General features: G+C 35.4%; 1 protein-coding gene across 1 annotated transcript; it reads left to right on the top strand.

The window, feature by feature from the left end:
- The first annotated feature begins 4,673 nt into the window (after positions 1-4,673).
- On the top strand, positions 4,674-14,105 carry LOC121427468 (tubulin beta chain-like). Its single transcript, XM_041623869.1, has 3 exons — positions 4,674-4,921; positions 11,839-12,174; positions 12,568-14,105. The coding sequence occupies exons 1-3, from the start codon at positions 4,865-4,867 to the stop codon at positions 13,516-13,518; spliced, it is 1,344 nt and encodes a 447-aa protein (XP_041479803.1). The 5' UTR covers positions 4,674-4,864; the 3' UTR covers positions 13,519-14,105.
- Positions 14,106-16,006: the final 1,901 nt, after the last annotated feature.

Below are 16,006 nucleotides of genomic sequence, written 5' to 3'. Positions count from 1 at the left end.
TGTAGTCTTCTTTACACTGCATTTGAAATGAATCCAATAAACGTAAATATAACCAAGATCAATCTTCAATACAACTATGATTGAGAATAAGCCAAACGCGAGTTTGTTTTCGTCTGTTAGAAACATAAATGCTGGAGTGTAGAACAGTTTTTCGGTTGATGTGTTGCAACATTGACGTAGAAACAACCCACCGTGGTTCCATACGAAGAATTGTCGATCCCTGAAACATGGGGGGGGGGGGGGGGTCGATGGGAGGGCTGTGGTGGTCGTGTTGCCCTTCGATTTCAAACTTTGTACTGGAGACTATGAGAGAGGGTCGCCCCCCTCATGGACCAGACATTTTACGAAATCACAGGTTATGACAAGCAGTGTAGTCGAAGACTTAAGGCATTATGTGAGTGCGTAGATGGGTGGGAATGTGTGAGGGTGTGTATGTGTCAGCGTGTGTGAGAGATTTTATGCAGATAATAGAAGGGAGGTGTGTATGTATGTGTGGGAGTCAAATGTGATAGTGTGGGTGTGCGTGTGGAAGTGTGAGTGAGGATGGAAGAGTGTGGACAACACGACGACGTCGATGATGAAGAAGAAGATAGGAGATCATTTTGTTGATGATGATTATGATATCTCTATGAGAAATAAGCCCTCCTAGAATTTAAAGTGCCTTCATTGCTACAAGGAGCAAAATCAGACGAAAATTAACAAGTAGATTAGTCCGCAAATGGCAGAACCGGAAATCTAAACAGAACCTTTCATTGTGAAAAAATGAATGAAGTAATAGGAATGACAAGTGACGGTACTAGTCGCGGTCTTTCCAGGATTGAACTCTGGATATTTTACTTGTAAGCTGGGCTAACTATATTCAAAGTAAATCAGAGAAAACTGTAGTGCTTACTCCACTGCTAAGAATCCATGAGCAAACACTACCCCCAAAATTCTAAGTTCTTTCACAAATGAAAAATCACAAAACAAATCCTTTAATAGGCAACATAATCAACAAGAAACATGATGACACAGGCCGGTAAGGGAGTGCTGAGCTGATGTTGATCTATCTCGAAGAATTTTTATTTCAAACAGCGCCCTCTTTTTCGTCACCAGATGAAAAAAAAAGTTATTTACCAATCCCACCATCATGACCATGTCTATGATAGAATTCCAAGTCTCGCCCGCTAACAAGCTGATTGAATTATACAAAATGGGAAAACAACATGCACAACACTTGAAACTACGTCACACACGCACTATTTTTTTTTATATTTAAAGACTGGAATATTAAAATGTTTATATCTTTATCCTGCGTTGTAATTATTTTACTGCTCCCTTCATTTTGGGAATCAGAACTATTGTAAATATTTATGGATCAATTAAAAGTAACTTCATCGTAAAAAATACAAATGAGGGATTTGGTATATCGTATGATCTACAAGGGAAAAGGTGGGTGTGTGACGTCATCAAATTGCCCATTTGCCTATCATCTGCGATAGTCTATATAACAAAACTTGGAAAATTACATAATTTATCTTTCATATAGTACATGTGATTTTTGATGAGATTTTCAGTGCTCCATTTGTTTGATTTTACTCTATTAATTTGAATAAACTTTCTGCTTGGTGTGCTTGACCTTGAACAATTCACATTTATTTCCTTTATATTTTATTTTCGTTCAGATGGCTCTTATAAGGTCCGATAGGATTCTTAAATGTTTTTTTTATTCTTTGAAGGATGGACATTTCAAAGCATATACAATCCAAGCACGGCCCTAACAGAATATAACTGATCATGTTGACAGTATGCATGAAACATTTGCCTATACATCTAGCAATTTCCCAACTATCTGCCGTCGTATCTTTCTAACTACAAAACAATAAAATAAATTGATAAACCAGCAAATAAATGACAAAAGGAGAAAGGAATAGCTGAATGATATAAGCAATTAAACGAAATTTAAGAATATATATTATGATTTGAAACTAATCATAAATTTCTGTGTGCGATAAACTATCCAGAAAAAGCGAAATATTATATCATGCATTTAGTGGCATGCACCATCAAATAAAGCAGCTAGATATATATTCATGGTGGGGAAATACCAGGAGCTTGATAGAACAATTTGATTCAGAGAGATAAAATAATTTTTCTTTGCTTTATATTCAACATGCAATGCATATGTATGTATGTATATAAGGCATGGTTGTAACATGAAGATAAAGTAGATCTATGGTTGTTCCTTGAAGGAATTATTTTTGTTTAGCCAATTAGTTTTCCGTTCCCATGAGACGATTATCAATAAATTTCCACGTTTTGTAATCATGCCAACGAAAACAAATAAACAAACATTAAAACACAAACAAATAAACAAACAAGCAGTTTCTAGGCAATCATTCTAAGTCATTCTAACGTCCCATCATGATGCATCAGTGGAGAACTGAAGGAAAATCTCAGTAAGCCTATTGTCATGATTACAGGACGTATTGTGAAAAATCAGTAAGGACGTCTTGAAACCTTTTTAACTGTTTTGTGATATTCTGTCCTTGCAGGATATTTTGACCCCCCTAAATTAAAGTTGAACCGTTGTGAACTGAAATACAGTGCAATGTGAAGTTTCATCCAATTTGAGCAATAACTGGACCGCGTTTCATAAGACTTGTCAAAATAAACAGATAAACAATTTCTACTACAAATTTACTATAATACCAATAGGATTTCAGTACTTTTAACTGTAGTACAAATTGGTTATAATAACAAGTTTGATGAAACGGGCCCAGAATTTACCCACGATTGACATGTAAAGAATCACGAATAGCTTTGGCAAAAACTCTTATCTCCTTCATAGTTCAGGTTTATTTACTGAATAAGGTAAAGTTCAAAAATATGCAGATACATTATCATACCTGTAGAATATTGACAAACCTTTAATTTCATGATATTTCGGATACAGAAACTAGCACAGATAGCCGTCCAAATATCATGTCTATACGATAAGTAACTAGGACAAGATAAATTACCAATGATACTCATTCTTGCGTTGCGTTAAGCTATTAATCTGTTACCTTGTAATGATGTGGTCCTCGTTGGACATTCAACACGGTCACTGTAGCGAGGAACAGTTTCATTGGTTGAAGTTCATTCAGATGTGACCAATGATATCCATGGAGATAAACCAAATAAAGCAAGTGGACTCGTCATTTGAAAACGGTTACTCAAGAAGAACAGGGACGGTCTCAAAATTTGAAACCGATAGGTCGTTTTTTTAATGCAACGACTATTCTGATATTCTTCTTCATGTTTTTTCCCATACCGTCTTTATCAGAGTGTTTTATGATCTTCTATTTATCATGATACTGTATAGGACTATCGGAGGCACTAGATATTATTTAATCAACTCTGTTTGTTTTTTTTAATTCTGCCTCCTTTAAAAAAATAGAGGAGGATGGTCAGCTTCCCTGATAAAATTAAAGCTTGTACATCTAAGTATTTCATGATTACTTCTTTTATACTTTCAAATTGCATAGAATCAGCATAAATCGATAAGATTTATTACTTTAAATTCAGGTGCACTTTTCCTTGAGTTGAACAGTCTTTAATTTTTGGCGTCGCCAATTTGATCAATTCTTCTCAACTCTCGATTTCCATCCTCTTTGTCAAAAGTATAGAACCGTAAGCATACCAATATAATACACTAATTAACTACAGAACACTTTCAGAACCTTTTACAGAACAAATGAAATCATTTATATCTAATTCGTCTAATGTGAGTTCAGTGTCCAATTGCCAACTCGTCTACTATCATTTGATCTACCATCGGTTCGTCCACTATATACGTGGTCTAACTGCCAATTCGTTCTCTAACCATTTCGTCTAATAACCACAGTTAGTCCAATAGTCCCTCAGTCCATACACCATTTGGTCTAATTAGACTAAATATTGATTGGGTGAAATTAATGAAAGTAAAATGGATATTCTGGTTATGAATATGAGACGAAGTGGCATAGACGAACCGGAGATTAGACAAAGTGATGATTGGACCAAATAGTTGTTAGATGAAATGTTGATGCCTTGGACGGAATGACATAAGACTATGGAAGTAGACCATTCGGTGATAGTGGACGAGTTGACAGTAGACGAATTGGAAATTTACCTATAGTAATAGGCCAAAATAAGGAGTTGGGCTATCATAGAATACATATTTTTCTGCTCGATCCGTGTGTCTATGAGGTTTTTTTTAATAAAAAATACAAATAAAAAGACCACTTTGCTTGGAAGCTGGGGAAATAATTAAAATTTATTTTGCAATGATTATTTAACTTTATTTACCTCGAATAGGAATAATCATTTTGAGCAACTCAAGAAGGAACATATCGAATATCGACAAAAAACCCAATATGTACCTGAGTGTACAAAATATCGAAAACTAATATATATATATATATATATATGTATTGAAATATACGTATTGAAATATATATATATTTCTATCTTTTGTTTATCTGTTTATATACTTTAAGTATATAAACATATACACATAAGAATGATAAGGGAAAAGAAAGTAGATGAATTTAGCACTTTCTAGACCATCCCTAACGGTCATCTCGCACATTTGCATATTGTCCGTGTTTATGCGGAAATAAGAAATAGCAAGAATGAAAAAAGGAGAAAAATGCGGGCGTGCCTTTTGAAATCTCTGTAACGGCAGTGCGGTTGCACAGCACACCCAGAATAAAATTACTTTCGCGCTGGTACATAAATTACTGCAATACTTCCATCGTGCCATTTCCTGCTTCATTTCTCAAGGTGTACACACTAGTACACCACTCTGTTTTGTGAATTGTTTTAGATTTTGTCATTTTACTGCAATATTTATATCAATATGCGTGAGATTGTACATCTACAAGCTGGCCAGTGCGGCAACCAGATCGGAGCTAAGGTTAGTGTATTATTTTGAGTTATATTCATATTCTATTCTGATAATGTACTTCTATGTATGCGGAGGGTTTTTTTCTGCACATACACACGCATCGAAGTTGTGTGGCTTCCAATATGTCTGGCTGTGATTCATTCACACACAGACACACTCGCATACATATGAGGCACCGGTCACTGCCGGTTCCAAATCGGGGCGTTGTCTGCCTTTCGTCAAAGCTCAGCAAGTATGCGCGAGTTGCGAAAAAGGCGGGAAATTAGAAAAAGAAGTCTTTGTTCGCAAGGATCGTGGAGCTATTAATGGAAGTATATACCAGAGGCGTCGATTATGGGGGGCAGGGGGGGCGATCGCCCCACCAATGAAAATATTGGGGGGGCAAACATATCATTTTGCCCCCCCAATAATTCCGCATGTGCTAAAAATAAAATAAGATTGTAATGTTACACAGAAATCAGCAAGCGAGATTGAGATACACAACTTGTTCTTCGTCTAAAATCGTGCTCAAAATGTCCACTTTTCAGATTGGAATATCAAAAAATTTCAGCTCGCGCTTCGCGCTCGCATCATTTGTGTAACAAAAACCCATACTTTCCATAATTAAAATAGGTGAATATGGTCCCGTTTTCAGTTATAAACCTCAAAAGAACTCCCACTTCGATTTGCAATAATCTTTTGTTGGATATATATCTTGTTCTTTATTAAAAATCCATTAAACTCAATTTTTTTCAGATCGAAATATCAAAATTTTCAGCTCGCGCTTCGCGCTCGCATTAATCTGCTGGTGAGATATGTATATATATATATATATATATATATATATGTGTGTGTGTGTGTGTGTGTGTGTGTGTGTATACATATATATATGTACACATATATATAAAATAAAGGACGTTTTGAATGACATTATTTCTCCTGATCAAGTTGGCTATATAAATGACAGACACATTGGTGAAGCTATACGTTTGATAGATGATGTAATTTTTCACTGTAACAATTACTGTGAGGAAGAGATTTTCCTTATAGCAGTCGATTTCCAAAAGGCTTTTGACTCTGTCTCACATAGCTTTCTTTTTAAAGTATTAGAAATTTTTGGGTTTGGACAGTATTTTTGTTCTTGGGTTAAAACTATGTATAACGGAATTAGTAGTTGTGTTATGAATGGAGGTTTCTCCACTGGTTATTTTGATATTAAGAAAGGGTTAAGGCAGGGTGACCCACTTTCACCGTATCTGTTTTTGGTAGTTATAGAAACCATGGCTCACGCGCTTAGGAATGATAGTGTTATTAAAGGAGTGGAATTTGGTGATTCTGAAGTTCGACAAATTTTATATGCCGATGACATGACTTTGTTTGTTAGGAATGAAACATCAGTTAAAAGAATACAGGACATATTCCAAGCTTTCCATGACTTAAGCGGTTTAAAGGTTAACATAGAAAAAACTAATATAATGAGGATAGGAAAAAACAGGAATGACCTGGGAACACTACCATTTGGCAATATTGTAACGGAAATGAAAATTTTAGGCGTATATTTTTCCTTGGATGTAAAGAGGATGGAAAACCTGAATTATAAGGAGATTTTGAGTAAAATAAAAAGGATTCTGGGATGGTGGAAACAGAGAGACGTGACAATAATGGGGAAAGTACATTTGCTTAAGACATATGCCTTGTCAAAACTGAATTATGTTTCGTCATCATTAGTTGTTCCAAAGTGGGTAGTAACAGAGATCAAGAAAATTTGTTTTGAATTTATATGGAACGGAAAAGACAGAATTAAAAGAGACATTTGTTACCAGGACTACGGAAATGGCGGCTTAAGGATGATAGATTTTGATTTATTTGTGAAAACTCAAAGAGTAATGTGGTTAAAACGGTTGCTTTATGGGAAAGAAATATGGGATGGAAGCGTTATTTTGACTATAGCTTTAGAAAAGTGGGAGGTAGGTTTATTTCACTCTGTAATTACGATGTTAAATTATTAAATTTAAAAGCACCAGTGTTTTATTTTGATATGTTAAGGGCTTGGCAAGATATGGAGGAAAATCGGAATTTTAGTGCAGGAAAAGCTAATCCAATTTTTTTCAATAATAAAGATTATATTTTGAGAGGTAAAATGATTTTTGATGAAGACTTGTTTAAGAAAAATATTTATCTAGTAGGTCACATTCTCGAGGAAGAGCAGGTGAGAACAATCGATTATTTTCATAATTTAGGTTTGAGTGCTGAAAATATCATGGAAATTTGGAAGTTAACTGATGTAATTTTGAAAAGCGGAAAATATAATGGGAATTTCCACCATTTATGCTCGAATGACGTACACAAGTACAATATCTCTTTGAAGATGTTTGGAAAGATAATTTTACTGAAAGATGTACCTTCTAGAAAGGTTTATGAAAATTTTGTAATAAATTTACAACATCTCTATACTTTACAAATAAGGGATGGCCACAATAATTTTGATGTCTCAAAAAAAGAAATCTCAGGAATATTTATAAGACCTAGAATCACAATAATCTTACCAAAAGTAAGAGAATTTCAATATAAATTACTTCATGGTGCAATATACACCAACGAACATTTGTTCAAATTTGGTTTTAAAGATACTAATATCTGTTCATTCTGTAAACATAACCCGGAATCTTATGAACATTTATTCTGGCTTTGTAATGATGTTAAAGCTTTATGGCAGAGGGTCATTGAAAAACTTAGTTTGATAAAGCTTCAAAATGCAGAGTGGAAAGATATACATGTGGGAATTAATGGATCCGATCTTGAAGTGAAATTTTGTAACACGGTAATCTTTTTAATGAAATATATCATTTTTAGATCAAGGTCAGAAGGTAGAGTTCCTACTCAAGAAGAGAGTATTCAGAGAGTCGTAGAATATCGAAATGAAGAAAAAGCAATAGCTATTAAAAGGAACAAGTTAGACAAGCATTTATTAAAATGGGAGAGAATGTACCGAAATGGCAGGACTGAGGGCGATATCCAGGTGTGATTTGGGAGAAAGTGACTGTGTAGGTGTGTGTGAGGGTGTATGTGAGGGTGTGTGTATGTGTGTTTTGGGGGGAGGGATAATGAAGTTTTCCTTTGGGATGGGTGATTCTTTGGGATGTTTTTTTATTTATTTATTTTTTTACTTGTCGATTTCTTTTTTTTTGATTTGCTTTGTGCAAGCCAAGTAATCTCATATAGTTTTAAATCATTGTTGAATATTTGATACATGAAAGGAAAAGTGTTAGGCATATTATATGTATTTTTTTAAGGGGATCCTAGTGTCAGTATATCTATTTGTTAATTGGTTTGTTTTGGATTTGGGTCTACTTTGTTTTGTTCTTTCTTTGTATTCCATGTATAAATAGCCCTCCACAAATGTGCAAGAGAAGACTTTTTGTTTGGGGTGGGGGGGGGGGGGGGGGGGAGGAGTGGTGTTTCAAACATTTTTATAACTGATTTCATTGTTTCTCCTTTAAGTTATATATGATTTATGCTGGTATTAAGTTAGTGAAAAATGTCCAAATATGAAATGTAAAATATTATGTGTTTTGAAATGTTAATTTGAAATGTTATATATTTTTGTTCATGGAATCAGAATAAAACAATATGAAAAAAAAATAAAAATATATATATAGGCATATGTGTGTGTTTGTGTGATCGAGCGCCTTTGGAAAATTGATTCATGATTTTGCCCCCCCAATCTGAAAAATGGATCGACGCACCTGGTATATACCATAGAGCTACTCTACTCCATGTCCTTCTGAGTCAGAAATATTTGGTTTGATAAGACTCCCATTAATAATTTCTGCCATAATTTCACCAGAAAGTAAAGATATTGTTTAGCAGTTCGGGAATTAAATGTTGGAATTTTTGAAATGTCTTTGTCGACCAGTAAGCCTGAATTAGTAGGCCCATATTTTTGTTTGGCATTATCGTGATATTGGGAACCACCGTTCACTTCATACACAGCAGCGCTTATTCAGTCACACGCACGGTTCCTTATTTCCACCTCCATTCACTTTGTACACAAGTGCGCGTACACAAATCGACGAGTGGTTCCGAAACCACGATTTGGCCTTTTTTTTATACAAGGAACAATTTTAGCATGAAAATTATAATTTCTCTGGTTGATGTTAAATCTGGTTGATGGCTCGTAATGTCTCATGTGCCTCATATTAAGAAGATAATAATAGGGAGGGAGAGAAAAAGATGGAACAAATCGAACAACTTTTTTTTGTCAATAGCCTAGTCACGTAGAAATATTGATTTCGTCATTGTCAATATGAGAAATGTATGTAACTAAAAGTAAATGTTCCATCTAGATTATCCCTCTTGAAAATAACTCACCCATCATGCCCATGCCTCTTCACAGATCAATTACGATTGAAGAAGAGGGAAGAGATTTAACAGGTTTTTATAGGTTTTAGGCCAGAGAGTATCAATTAGATCAACAATTAGGCATGTATGAGCCTGTATATCAATTCTATGGAGTATGGGATTTTTTTTGTTAATGTGATGTGAAATTCATTTGTTGATTATCTTGTGAGTCATGACTAAATATTGTGAGGAAATAAGGTCTTTATTAGTGATTAACGGGTAGCTCGACATCAGTAAAATTCAACAAGCAAAACGCTCAAAAAAATAATTTGACTGAAAAAAAATAAAGTAAATTATGACTTTGACATATGACATAAGTTCGGCAATTGTGAAACAGCTTTATGCATACCATTTTTTTTTTTTTTTTTTTTGTTGTGTTATATTGTAACTATTGTTTTACATCTATTTTAAATCATTGTAACAATCACTTGTAAATTTGTAATTTTGTTGATTCAATAAAACATATAAAAAAATATGACTATGCATTATGAATAGGTGGCTGATGTCAAATCCACACTTTCCTTATTTTAGTACATGAAATAAAGCTTCATTACCCTAAATTATAATCTAAAGCATAGAAACATTAGCCATGATTGCCTTTTATAATCCATTAAAAAACATGTGTTTGGTCTTGGAGTACAAATTCTCAAACATCGCTTAACAGTTATAACAAAATTATAAAAAGTATAGAAGGATGACATAACACGCTTATATTGCGTATTCATGAGTAAAGAACTTTTTCACCGAAATAGCGCAAAATATTTGAATTGTCATAACCTCGTTCCTTGGCTTGAACCGTATCCTCGTCCATTCTTTTTAATGAAACTTTAATTGTTTGTCGGATAACTCTGTTTATACCTGTACGCCCACCAAAACAAACTCGGATGAATAAAATCGAACAAGCTAAACGCTGAAATTTAATTCAAATCGGATTGAAAATAATAATAAAAAAAACCCCTATATTTCCATGTTTTGCATAAAACCCCCAAAGCATAAGGGTTATGCACATCGCGGTCGGTAGCCAAACGATGACGTCACCCACTCACTATTTAAGATTTTATTGTATGAAAATGAAATTTGAAATTATATTTGATTCCTCTCTGAATTTGTGGAATTACTTTTGTCGTTGATTGTGATTCGAAAGTGTTTCATTATTGTCAAATCACAATATTGAAATATTGTATAATTCATACAATAAAATTCAAAATCAAGAGCGAGTTACATCATTGACTCATTATTTGTGCACAAATGTGTTGTCACTGTTTTTGATGAATGCTTTTTGAAAATCCTGAGAAATTCTTGCAATTGTTTTAACTCTCTAATTTTACATCTGATTTCGATGAAATTTTCAGCGTTATGCATGTTTGAATTTTCAGTTTTTATTCAAATCTTTTCCAGTTTCTGCTTCATTACATATCCCCTTATTTTGAAAGTTCGCCGTAACAGATGATAGAGAGACAAATAGGGATGCTTATAGCAATATTCCCAGACATAATTTGATATTAAACATTAAAACGAGTCCAGCGGCAAATTGATAGTATAAATTAAATTATCCTATTGCTTGAATTCTTGTGTACACACACACCCGAATGACCCGGCCATAAGAAGTCGGGTATACGTTAATAGGCCTACATGGAGTGGTAGCCTTATCACATGATAAAAATATGATGTAAATTCAGAACGTTCGAACTCTTATAATTGTGATAATTAGAATTGTGAGGTTGATGGTATTAACCTTTTAGGCCTACCCCGTGTATGAGGCTATGACCTTTGCTAATTTATCGTTTGGAATAGTATATACAAGTTTAGAGGACTTGACTGACCTTTAAGATCGAACTTCGACTTTGCAAACCCACCTACAACAATTACACTATGTATAGCCTTCATCAATGAATAATTGGCTTTCCTATGGGTATACTTCACCTTGAAAATGACTCTGCCATTAAAGGGGAAGTTCACCCTGAAGAAAACTTTCTTGTAAAAATAGCAGACAAAATAGTAAAAAATATTGGAAGGTTTGAGGAAAATCCGTTAAAGAGTAAGAAAGTTATTAGAGTTCAAAGTTTTGGATTTGTGACGTCATAAACGAGCAGCCGTCCCATGTGTTATGTAATATAAAATGCATAAATTTCAAATTTTGTATGGTTCCTGAATCCTGATGACTTAATTTTGTTTTCTTTTCATGATCGGGTGTGAAACGATTTGTCTATTGATATACAAAAGTTACAGTGAAAACCATTTTCAATTTTCTGAGAAAATGACATTTCATTGATTTTTTACCATTCGCTATGTAGGAATGCTGCTCGCATATGACGTCACAAATCAAATAATTGAAATTCTAATAACTTTTTAATTATTTGACGAATTTTTCTCAAACCTTCGGCAATATTTTTCAATAATTTTTCTGCTATTTTTACAATAAATTTTTTGTCAGGGTGAACTTTCCCTTTAATTTTAACTTGTTCCTGAGAAGTAATGTTCTTGTCACCTCTTTCGTTAAAAGTAATAAAAGCAATTCATTTGTATTCTTACATCTTTATATATAGTTCTGGGAGGTGATCTCTGATGAACACGGTATTGACCCTACCGGTACCTACCATGGCGATTCCGATCTCCAGCTCGAGCGTGTCAACGTCTACTACAATGAGGCTACCGGAGGAAAGTACGTTCCACGAGCCGTGCTCGTCGATCTCGAGCCAGGCACCATGGACTCGGTCCGATCAGGTCCCTTCGGTCAGATCTTCAGACCAGATAACTTCGTCTTTGGTCAGAGTGGAGCAGGAAACAACTGGGCCAAGGGACATTACACAGAGGGCGCTGAACTGGTCGATTCGGTCTTAGACGTCGTGAGGAAAGAGGCTGAAAGCTGTGACTGTCTTCAGGTATTTTCAATGATGATATTCTGTACTCAAGTTCTTGTGCACATTGCACTCAGTTTTAGACACGCTAGATTGTGAACCATATTTTAATTTCAAGGTACTATGATGGCGATTTAAGCTCACAAAATGCTTACAATGGCCCATTGTCTATACGAAAACATCACTTTCATCCTAGTATCAATCGTCGAATCTCGCAAAAAGACAGTCATCTGTAATATCAATAAACATCTATGCTGTATGAAAGGTATTTTTTCATTTGGAATAGAAATGAGAAAATAAAAGCACGCCAATTGTATTAAATTTTCAAAGAGAAAACTAGGGGGATGCTTGTTATTTTTTGTAGGTTATTGTTTTTATTCTAGTTTCACTATACACGTTCTTTTACTTTAATTTCAGGGATTCCAACTGACCCATTCGCTTGGTGGAGGCACTGGTTCCGGCATGGGAACGCTTCTGATCAGTAAGATCCGTGAAGAATACCCAGACCGCATCATGAACACATTCAGCGTGGTACCATCTCCTAAGGTGTCAGATACTGTTGTTGAACCATACAATGCTACTCTCTCCGTTCATCAGCTAGTAGAAAACACAGATGAATCTTTCTGCATTGACAATGAAGCTCTGTATGACATTTGTTTCCGTACCCTGAAGCTCACCACACCCACCTATGGTGACCTGAATCACCTTGTTTCTGCAACCATGAGTGGTGTCACGACTTGCCTCAGATTCCCTGGACAGTTGAATGCAGATCTCCGTAAGCTAGCAGTCAACATGGTTCCCTTTCCTCGTCTCCATTTCTTCATGCCTGGCTTTGCTCCTCTGACAAGCCGTGGTAGCCAACAGTATCGCGCCCTCACAGTTCCTGAACTGACCCAACAGATGTTTGATGCCAAGAACATGATGGCTGCCTGTGACCCTCGTCACGGACGCTACCTGACTGTCGCCGCAATCTTCCGTGGTCGTATGTCAATGAAGGAGGTGGACGAACAGATGCTCAACGTACAGAACAAGAACAGCAGTTATTTCGTAGAATGGATCCCCAACAACGTCAAGACCGCCGTCTGTGACATCCCTCCAAGAGGATTGAAGATGTCTGCCACCTTCATCGGCAACAGCACGGCCATCCAGGAGCTTTTCAAGCGTATATCTGAGCAGTTCACTGCTATGTTCAGACGTAAAGCCTTCCTACATTGGTACACTGGTGAAGGAATGGACGAAATGGAGTTTACCGAGGCTGAAAGCAACATGAACGACTTGGTGTCTGAGTACCAACAGTACCAGGACGCTACTGCTGAAGAAGAGGGCGAGTTTGATGAAGAAGAAGAGGAGGATCTGGAAGCTGCATAGGCATTATCCTCAAATTCACTTTGATATAACTGTTCATGGAACAATACACCAATTCAAATAATTAAAGGGGGACAATAACACGGCAAAATGAATTAATATAAGTCTATCTTCACTAATACTACCTTATCAAACTTGAACATGTACGGAGAACAAACATAAAACAAATTTTTAAACCCCAAGACACCGCTCTTGCCTTTAAATATATATCACATTTTCTGCACGTGTACTGTCGAATGGTTCTCATCCAATACAGAACTATACACACTCGAATTGTTACAAAACGAAAGGCATTGTTCATCTTTGATGATTGATAAGAGTCCTGGATCCTTTCATGAATTCGACACGTCATCCCCTTAGATTAAGCAATACTATCACTAAACCTCACAAAACAACTCAGTATGAGCACAAAACTTTGCAATTATTCTTGAAGGAAACGGTAATGTAGAACGTTGAAGAGCTTTACTCTCATATTGTCTTCACTGAATTTGCAATATGTTGAAATATATAAAAATTTGTATGAAAAGTACTAATTATTATATTTTATAGCAAATGGTGCGATCAACGACAAATAAATCCAAAACCCTTAATCGAAAGCTTGTATTCTGATATGTACTGGATGTCTACTTACATTTTATTGAAAGCTTCAGTTCCCTCCTGAAATTAATATTTAGTCTCGGAAAGAAAGGATCATTTTTCCAACCCGGTCAAGTAATTTCTACCGTGCATCTAAACGGCCCCTTTACCTTTGTAACGGTTACAATAAAAATGAGGTTCACGCAGGAGCAACTTTGCCCTTGAAAGTTATATAACTGGGAGCGAATTGACAAATTTCATGATCAACCGTAAGTAGTTTGGCTTGTTAAAGGTTGTTTTTTTTCCTTTCATTGGTAATGTATACAATTTCATAATCCAATTTTTTTAACCAACTAGCCCGAAATTATCACGATTGATCGTAAAAAGTTCATGTTCTCGATCCAGTAAGCTCAAATAGCTACCTCTCCCAAATAGGAAGGCCTCATTCCTGTGCAATACAGGTCTAGACCCTCCTCAAAAGTTTGCATGACTAACTCGAGCATGAATTATTATCGGAGCTGGGGCCTGTTGCAGAAACTGAGTTGCGTTTAAACGCAGTAAAAATGCGCGCTGTTGATTGATTGAAAATCAAGTTGCCCATGATTTTAGAGTTGCAATTGATTGAAACTCTTTATGCAACAGGCCCCTGAGCTGGTACACCAACTTTTATGTGTAGGAGTGGAGATGTGAATTGGAGACGAGGGTGTGTGTGTGTGTTTGAGGATAACTAGGTGCGTGTGTCAATTGTGTTCGCGTGCGTGGGTGTGAGTGACCAGTCTGCATAATGAATGTCCAAGTGTATGGTATAATCGTTGATGAGTAGTCCGAAGGGGGGGGGGGGGCAGCACGGGTGCTCATGATCACAATATACTGTGCTCCGGTATTTCCCAGGCACGTCATCACACATTAAAGGTCAAGTCCACCTAAGAAAAATGTTGATTGGAATCGATAGAAAAAAAATCAGACAAGCACAATGCTGAAAATTTCATCAAAATCGGATGTAAAATAAGAAAGTTATGACATTTCAAAGTTTCGCTTATTTTTAACAAAATAGTTATATGAACGAGCCAGTTACATCCAAATGAGAGAGTCGATGTCGATCACTATTTCTTTTGTTTTTTATTGTTTGAATTATACAATATTTCAATTTTTACGAATTTGACGATTAGGACCTCCTTGCCTGAAGCACAAAATGTTAAAATGATGGAATTCCACGTGTTCAGGGAGGAATGAATTTTCATTTCACATGACAATGACGAGAAAATCTAAATATTTCATTTTTCATATAATAAAATACAAAAATAGTGAGTGAATGATGTCATCAGTTCCTCATTTGCATACCGACCGAGATGTGCATATAACTGTTTTGTGAAATGAAATGAAACTTTAAAATGTCATTACTTATTTTACATCCGACTTTGACGAAATTTTCAGTGTTATGCTTGTTGGATTTTTCTCTCTTTATTCAAATCAAGTTTTTGTTGGGGTGGACTTGTCCTTTAAAGGGGGTACTCCAGGCTGGAAGCAATGATCAGATGAAGTAAAATTAGACTAACAACACACTGAAAATATCAATATCGGACAATGAATAACTTTATGACATTTTAAATCTATTATTTTGGAAAACGGTTCTCTGCATGTCATTAATATGTAATGAGTAAGTTGATGTCATATCCCCACTTATGCTTTTGTATTCTGTTTTATTCAAATTTTACCCACCAAGAATGAAAAATATTGGATTGACGAATAATTTAAATGCATAACATATTCATTACTGCAACTTTTCTTGTTATAACTTACAAGGGAGACATAATAACGAAATTAAAATATCAAATTGTGATTTCATGTAATAAAAGGAAAATGGGAAAATCGGATAACAAATAATAGAGTTATTAAAGTTTAAAGTTTAGCAATA

The sequence above is a fragment of the Lytechinus variegatus genome, chromosome 14, assembly GCF_018143015.1.
Source record: "Lytechinus variegatus isolate NC3 chromosome 14, Lvar_3.0, whole genome shotgun sequence".
Classification (NCBI taxonomy): Eukaryota; Metazoa; Echinodermata; class Echinoidea; order Temnopleuroida; family Toxopneustidae; genus Lytechinus; species Lytechinus variegatus.
Note: the sequence above shows the minus strand (reverse complement) of the source record. Positions and strands in the feature narration are given on the sequence as shown.